This window comes from Pteropus alecto, unplaced genomic scaffold, assembly GCF_000325575.1.
Source record: "Pteropus alecto unplaced genomic scaffold, ASM32557v1 scaffold101, whole genome shotgun sequence".
Classification (NCBI taxonomy): Eukaryota; Metazoa; Chordata; class Mammalia; order Chiroptera; family Pteropodidae; genus Pteropus; species Pteropus alecto.
In genome coordinates, this window is record NW_006432945.1 from 19,878,518 (window position 1) to 19,886,408 (window position 7,891).

Below are 7,891 nucleotides of genomic sequence, written 5' to 3' on the forward strand. Positions count from 1 at the left end.
CCAGAGCAGGGGCAGCGGGGCGGGGAAGGGGGCGGTGTCGGCCGAGCAGGTGAGGCGCGGAGACCGCGGAGGAGGGCGCCCCGGCCGGGTCCGGAGAAGAGGCGAGGCGAGGGGCGCCCGCGGCTGGTGCAGGTCCTTGCCCCAGGCCCGCACTCGCGTGGCCCCCCAGAGAGGGGAGGGTCCTTGGAGAGCTCTGGCGCCCGGGCCGGGGAGAGCCACGCACCCTTGGGGTGCTGGGTGAGCCTCCGGGAAGGGAAGACCGCGGAGGCAGGGCCTGGGACGGTGCACAGGCCTCACGGGAGGTGGGTCGTCGCTTCCCCCACTTTTCCGCCCCCTCGAACAAGGTATGGCTGGGCCGGGCAGCTCGTAACGAATCCCAGGGCATTAGTCAACGGGCTGGTTGTGTCGTCTATTACCTGACCCTGAAGCCGAGTTGACAGTCACAAGTCACTCTGCAGCGCCGCGTGACATACATACTCGAACAGTCTGGTGTTTTATACTGTTTTGATTCGGAAGTCAGTATTAGGTTCAATTTCTTTAGAGACCAAAAACCCTTTTCTAATCCAGGTTTGCATTTCCCCCAGTGCCTAGCATCGGGCAGCGTTTCGCAAATTAATCAGAAAGCCCTTTGTAGCTTGGGAAGCATGGTTTGCCGATAGCGGGGCTAGTGTTTAATAGAAGGGGGAGGACATCTACACGAGAGGAAGGAAAACGTACGCAGTAGCTCTTTTAATTACAGATTCATTGATCAGTTATTCGTTGAACGATTACTCGGGCAAAGGTATCTGCATGAAGGTTTTAAAGATTTTTAAAACTGTCCCTTGCCATCAAAGATTTAGAAAATGCTAAAATGAGGCAGAAGATAAGTGTCGTAAGAGAGGCATAACATGCTATGGGGTTTTGAGGAGGAGGAAGCGATAATTTCAGACTCGGGAAAAGGAAGGGAGAAGGAACCTCACACTTTTTGAGGGTCTACCACGTGCCAGATACTCTGCTGGGTACAGGGAAACATGAATAAATAGACTTTGTTTTCAAGTTAGCTCACAGACTCGTTTGAGAAAAGACCAACCAAACAATAAGATTTACAGTGTTCCACAGAGGCCCTTCTTTATGGCAGCTAGGGGAGAGACCCCTACTAATCAGGAGGTTATGGGATTGGGGGCGTGGCGGGAGGTGGGAAAGGCCAGCTGTGGTATAGTAGGGTGGTTAAGACTATAGAGCGCACTGGGGTCGGGCAGAGTGTGTTTGAATCACATTTCTATTTACTATTTATAGATGATGACCTCCCGTGAGTTATTTCTCTCTGCCTTTGCCTCCTGTAAAAACATAGTGGTACCTACCTCATCACTGTATTTTGATTATTAGGCAAGACGATGCATGCAAAGTGTTTTGCACAGTGACTGGAATATAGTAGGTGCTTAACAAATGCTAGTTATTTTGTTTTCTAGAAGAGATAATCTTTCAGCTCAGTTCTAAAGGATGAGATAAGTTAGTCAAAAAAAGAAGGAAGTGGAGGATTTTTTGGGTAGAGGGAACAATACGTTTAAAAGCACTCAGGCAGAAAACTGCCTAACATGTTTGGGATGCACGTGGACTTAAAGTTTGAAATGGACTGTAAAACTTGAATGTAGAGAAAAGTGGATAAATTAATCTGAGATATTTCTCAGGTTTCTGTCTTTGATGGATGCTGATGCCATAGGGAATACAGAAAGATGGACAAGTTTCGGGGGAGGGAATAAGTTTATTTTAGGATTTTGAGTTTGGGTTTCTTGTGGGATATCGGGGTAGAGACATTTAGTGGGCAGTTAGATTTATAAATCCGGAGTTACAGAAATAAATGAGTTGGAGCTGTAGATTAGAGAATTAAGAGCTTATGGCTGGTTGACAAAGCCGTGGTTCTTGATGAAATCATTTAAGGTTTGTTCAGAAAGCGAAAAAAGCAGAATAGGAACCAATATTTAAGGGTGGTGGAGAAAGAGAAGCCCTCAGAAGAGACTGAGGAGTTGTGATCATTGAGTTCTGAGACTGTTCTTGTTAGGATTTATCATTGCTGCAAACCTGAGCCTCATATACCCCTGGTAAACGAGTAACACATTGTGCTATGCACTTTACTTGGTTTATCCTGTTACTTAATTACTGCTATTTGAAATAGGTTGTATCTTTATAACAAAGGTAAGGACAGTTGAGTTTCAGAGGCTTTAGTTAACTTACCCAAAGTCAGTAACTGAAAGAGCAGGGCTTTTAATTGAAGGACTTGAGAATCAGACAGATCTGTTTTTTTTTTTTTTTTTCCCACTTATACCACGATCATAATGGAGATGTTGGAACTGTCTGAAGGATTGGATAAATTTGAACAATGGAAATAGGCTAAGAAGGGGAGAGCTAAGGAAAGCATAGATTGACATGAAGCGTAGTGACTGGTTAGTTTAAATCATGATGTATAGGTTAGAAAGATGTGGTCCTTAAAGTTGCATCTTTGCATGCCAAAGAATTTGGGACTGTTTAATGTAGCAGTGAGGGAGTCACAGAAAGATGTGTGTTATACTATTGATTTTCCCCCTACTACATGAAATAATACACGTTCATTGTGGAAAATGTAGAAAACACAGGAAGAAGGACAAAATCAGAAATAAATTACATGATCCTGCTACTGAGAGAGAACAGTTCTTACTGTTTTGGAGTATATTCTTTGAGAGATTAACCTGTATATTGTACATATGTACGTGTTTTATAAACACCATATTCACTAAAACAATATTAATAAAAACAATAATTAACCAATATGTACCACCTACAGCCATGCCACCCTGAACGTGCCTGATCTCGTCTGATCTCGGAAGCTAAGCAGGATCGGGCCTGTTTAATACTTGGATGGGAGACCACCTAGGAAGACCGGATGCTGTGGGCGTACAAAAAAAAAAGGAATAAACGATATATACCGTTTTGTGGGCGTAAAAAAAAAAAGGAATAAACGATATATACCGTTTTGTAATCTGGTCTTTAAGCCTAATACGATATCATAAACATTTTCCTTTCATCCGAGTGTTAGGAAAGTTAAATTAGCACCAATGTATAGGATGGATATGGTGAGTCCATAAATAGGGAGATAATGCAAAAGACTATTGTGCTAGTTCAGACAAGAGGTAATGAAGGCTTGAACTGGAGTGATGTCAGTGAGCCTCAGAGAAGTTGCCGAGGTAGGTGCAGTAAATTTGGCATTTGATGGAATAAGGGTGTGTTCAAAGATAGAACTGTCCAGGTGGTCTAGTGGTTAGGATTCAGTGCTCTCAGTTGGAGCCAGGTGTCCTACCTGGAAGGTGAGAGTGGTGTCATTAGCAGCAATAGGGGAGACAGGAGGAATAGTTTAAAACTGGTAAAAGATGATCAGCTCGGCTTTGAATGACCTGACTTTAAGGTATCCAGAGGACATTTAGGTGGAGATATTCTGTGCTAATAGCAGCTACTGTTTGTTGACAGTCTGTTATATGCTGGATATTGCCATAAATCTTTGATGTAATCACGCAATCCTCACCGCATCCTATGGGGCAGATACTATCTCTATTTTATTAGTAAAAAACCTTAAAATTCAAAAAAGAAATAACTTGCTTGTGGTCAGACTTTTAAGTCATTTTGTCTTACTCCAAAGCTCCTTCCACTGACTTGGAAATGTGGGTCTAGAATTTCTGAGAAGGCCTGGCTTTGTTGTCAGTTAGAATAAAGAAGAGAGGGAGATTGTTGAAATCAAGGGTACCGGTTGAAATCTATAGGCGATAAAGGGAGGAGTGCTGTGAATAGAATCTTCCATCTCGTCTCCATTTGGGGTGAGCGGAAGAACTTCCAGAACAGAGGAAGGAGTGCTGGAGGGTTAGGAGAGCCAGAGCACAGGAGGGTCCTGGACACTGAGGGAGCCGAGTTGTGTCAGACACTTGCTGTGTCGTCTCTGTTTAGTTCTCATTATTACCCTGGGGCAGTGGCTGTCAACCTGCGGTGGTTTTGCCCCCTACGAGACATTTGGCAGTGTCTGGAGACAATTTTGGTTTTCACAAGTGAGAGTTGCTACTGGCTTTTAGTGGGTAGAAGCCAGGGATGCAACTAAACATTCGACGGTGCTGCACAGGACAGCTCCCCAGAACAAGGAATTATCCAGCCCAGAATATCAGTGGTACTGGTGCTGAGAAACTCTGCCTATGGTATATTATAAGCTCCATTTTATAAATGAGGAACCCAAGAGAGGTCAAGTAACTCAGTCATATAGCAAGGAAATGGCAAAACTAGACTTTGAACTCGGGTCAGACGCAAAAGTTCAGGGTCCTCCCACCATACCATGTTGCTACTTAAAGGAAGAGAGTTTCAAGAAGCAGACTAAAGATTGAGAAACGGTCTTTGGATCATGCACACAGTGAAAAGAAAGATTAAATAACTAGTTCACACAAAGGTCAAGAACAAGGGCAGCTGTGAGGATCTCAGGAATAGGGTTATCTTTAGGACAGCCAGGTGTCTTAGCTCCAGCTGACTTCCACCCAAAATTCAGTTCCTGTGGAGAGACTCCTGTATAGGGTAGGTTGCTGCCCCTGTGATCAGTAGCCCGAGGACCCCCTGTGTCAAGGAGGGCAGCTCCCGAGTGGGAGGGATGCTGGGCAGCCCCACACAGGAGTAGCTAAGTTCAGAGCCTTCCCTGTCAGCCCACATCACCTGTGAGGCTAAGCTCCTGTGCGGGTGCTTCAGAAGCTCTGCACCCCACCTGGTATCACAGCTGCCTCTCCTCAGCAGCTGTCAGCGGCAAGGTGGACCAGCAGTATCTCACCCTCAGCAGCCACTCATCCGGTGTCTGGTGAATGGAATTGCAGGCAGACTGAAGTTAGATGTGGCAAACTTGTGTCCTGCGTAGCTGTCTGCTGCATCTTTGTGAAGCCTGCCATCCTGTGTTGTGTCTTGACACTCTGCCATTTCCGTCGTACTGCGTAGCTGTCTGCTGCATCTTTGTGAAGCCTGCCATCCTGTGTTGTGTCTTGACCCTCTGCCATTTCCGTCGTCTCCTCTGTCACTCCTTATCTCTTTCTCACCTTCTTAGGTAATTGCTGGCTTCAACCGCCTTCGGCAGGAGCAGCGAGGCCTAGCATCCAAGGCAGCGGAGCTGGAGATGGAGCTGAATGAGCACAGGTGAGGGAGCCAGGAGACGCGGGGAAACGAAGCCGAATGGCCATGTGTGTGTGCGTTGGGGGCCTGCAGCGGAGTGCGCCTCAGTTCTCAGATCCTGCCTTGTCCTCCTCCCCCAGCCTGGTGATCGACACACTGAAGGAGGTGGATGAGACCCGCAGGTGCTACCGCATGGTTGGAGGGGTGCTGGTGGAGCGGACGGTCAAGGAGGTGCTGCCCGCCCTGGAGAATAACAAGGAGCAGGTGGGTGAGATCCTGGAGTGGGAGCTCTAGGTGACAGGGGGGTGAGGAGCGGGGCCAGGGAGTGAGTGTGAGCGGGAGCTCACGTGGAACCGCAAACAGCCCGCCAGCCTGTGTGCTTTATGCCCCTGCACTGAGTCCGGCTCCTTAGAGATGCTGCTGGCTCCGTGACCCGGCCGATGTGCGGGAGGCGGGTGGTGAGGGCAGTGTTTCTCACTAACTTAAAATGCAGCTTCCTAGACCCTCTCCTGATGCAAAACCTTCGGACGTGGGGCCCATTCAGTGGGCCCATTTTGTAAATGAGCAGGCCAGGTGATTCTTATGTACACTGAAGTTTATGAACCATCGTGTTTGAGAAAAGAATGGTTTTAGTGCCCGCTCTTATTACCTGCTTAGAGGTGAGGTTAGAGGTGTCATCTTTTTCACTTCCCTCAAGCATTCCGGACCAGGTGGGGGAAGGGATACCCGAAGGCCTATGTAATATCTACCGCTTGCCCTCTAGATCCAGAAGATCATTGAGACATTGACACAGCAGCTTCAGGCAAAGGGAAAAGAACTAAATGAATTTCGGGAAAAGCACAACATTCGTCTCATGGGGGAAGACGAGAAGCCAGCCAAGGAAAACTCAGAAGGGGCTGGGGCTAAGGCCAGCTCAGCCGGAGTGTTGGTCTCCTAGGGACCGAGGCCTTTGCATTCTTCTCTACCCTGACTCCCAGTTCTTCTCATTTTTCTTTATCGTTGTAATTATTTTCTCTGCCGTTGTAATATTTTTTTGTTAATTAAATGTTTTGGTCAGAATGCTCAGCTCTAGCCTGAAGCTTTGTCCCACAGTTGAGGATGGAGTTTGCATGGGGCGGGGAAAAGCATATGATCTGTGGCTTTTGGTTCCATCAGGTTGACTCGCAGTATCAGGAGGTCCCAGATTTTATCCTTTCCCTTGCAAATAAAGATGTGTTTACTTTTTTAACGCCCTCACCCACAAAGATTCAGAAGCAAACGTTGACTCTCAGATTGAAATTTAATAAGCATTTGACATGAGGCAGGTTGCTCTGGTGATGATGCTTTATGAGTTTACAACAAAACAGAGGCTTGGCAGTGTGTCTTGGCACTGTTCCTTAGACAAAGAGATCCAGGACGCAAACCTGTGGACTAGCCGTCCTGCCATCCTCACCGAAACCCCCAACCAGGTAAAGCTGGTCATTCCAAAGGCAGGTCCGGTGGCCCATGCGTTTCAGTCCGCGGTCCGCACAGGGGAAGTGGAACCACAGAGAAGGAGACTTGCCTGTCAGGTGAGGTGGGTGGTTACTGGCGGCCACGGCGCTCTTACCACCACCAAAGGCTTGCCGCGTTCTCTCTCCCTGGACTGCTGGGCCTGCAGACTTCACGTTGTGCGTACTCCCTCCCCCAGCACTCTGCCCCGCCTCTTTCCGCGTCTTCAGGTTCCCCCGTCTCACTCCCCCCTCAGCCCCTGGGCGGCTCTCACGGGCGTCGTAGATGTAGAGGTCATTGCAGACGGCGTCTCTCGGTCTGGTCAGAGCCTCTCCACCGAACATCACTGCAAAGGGCCCCACCACAGAGCACGAGTGATGCCGCAGCCCCCGAGGCCCCTGCTGGGACCCCCGCCCACTGCTCACAAGCTTTGCAAGCTGTTCCATCAGACGGGGGGCAACGGTTGGCTCGTCCTTGGGGGAGGAAGGAGGGACTGTCTGGAGGGATTCGGGCATCACACTTTTAGCCCCCTTGCACCCTAGGCAAGGTGTGAGTGGGCGATACCTTAATCGTCCCGGGACTCCAGTGCCCAGCTACTTCTGGTTCAGCTGAGCTGCAGCCACCAAACAGCAACAGCTGGTGAGCTGGGCGCGGCCCGGGGCCCCGCAGCAGGGCAGCGCAGTGCCCCGAGCGGGAGGCTGTGTGGTCGCCTTCTTCCTTGTAGCTGGGGACGCGCACCAAGTCAGGCCTGAGAGGCGTTTTCTGGGAAATGTAAGTGCTGTTTCCCTTTCCCCACCCCCTCGGCCAAGGACTGAAAAGGATGCCTGGGACAGTGGCGTGGGTCAGAGGACAGGGAGGGGCACACGGGGTTCAGCTACCTGGGACACGGTGCATGCCGGGAAGGAGGTTGCCGGGTTGAGGATGTGGATAAAATGCCTGCGAAACTGTTGAGCCCTGGCCTTTCTGGAGTGTAGGTGAAGGGAAGGTGGAAGGTTTGGGGCGGGGGTGCCATACCAGTAGGTGCGGGCGCCAGGATCCAGCCTTAACGTGTAGATGCTTCCGAAGCGACGCTGAGTGCGGGTCCCGCCCTCCCGGCCCGCCACCCGCACCTCTCGGTCCGAGAGGCGGGTGCAGGTGTGACTGCTGAGGCCGGCAGGGGGGCAGCTGCCGGGGGCCGCGGCCCACGCCTCCCACTCTCCACGCTCTGTGTCCAGGGCGGCCACCGTGGCCAGGCGGCGCGACCCATCCCAGCCGCCCACCGCGCAGAGCCAGCGGCCGCCCAGCG

At 49.9% G+C, this 7,891-nt stretch overlaps 2 protein-coding genes and 1 pseudogene across 2 annotated transcripts in view; 2 read left to right on the top strand and 1 right to left on the bottom strand.

The window, feature by feature from the left end:
* Position 1: 1 nt before the first annotated feature.
* PFDN2 (prefoldin subunit 2) lies at positions 2 to 6,380 on the top strand (the record flags this gene model as incomplete). The annotated part of the gene is made up of 4 exons (XM_025044022.1): positions 2 to 49; positions 5,072 to 5,160; positions 5,277 to 5,400; positions 5,900 to 6,380. Coding segments are annotated over 4 exons (435 nt in total), but the record flags the coding sequence as incomplete, so codon positions are not given.
* On the top strand, positions 2,790 to 2,908 carry LOC112476476 (annotated as a pseudogene).
* Positions 6,381 to 6,401: 21 nt separating the features above from the next.
* KLHDC9 (kelch domain containing 9) overlaps positions 6,402 to 7,891 on the bottom strand; it is a 7,231-nt gene continuing 5,741 nt past the window's right edge. Inside the window, exons 6-9 of the mRNA XM_015586166.1 lie at positions 7,621 to 7,886; positions 7,171 to 7,330; positions 6,881 to 7,079; positions 6,402 to 6,679 (exon numbers count right to left, since the gene is read on the bottom strand). Of these exons, the coding sequence (XP_015441652.1) occupies positions 6,513 to 6,679; positions 6,881 to 7,079; positions 7,171 to 7,330; positions 7,621 to 7,886 (792 nt within the window). The 3' untranslated portion in view covers positions 6,402 to 6,512. The remainder of the gene's footprint in view (positions 6,680 to 6,880; positions 7,080 to 7,170; positions 7,331 to 7,620; positions 7,887 to 7,891) is intronic.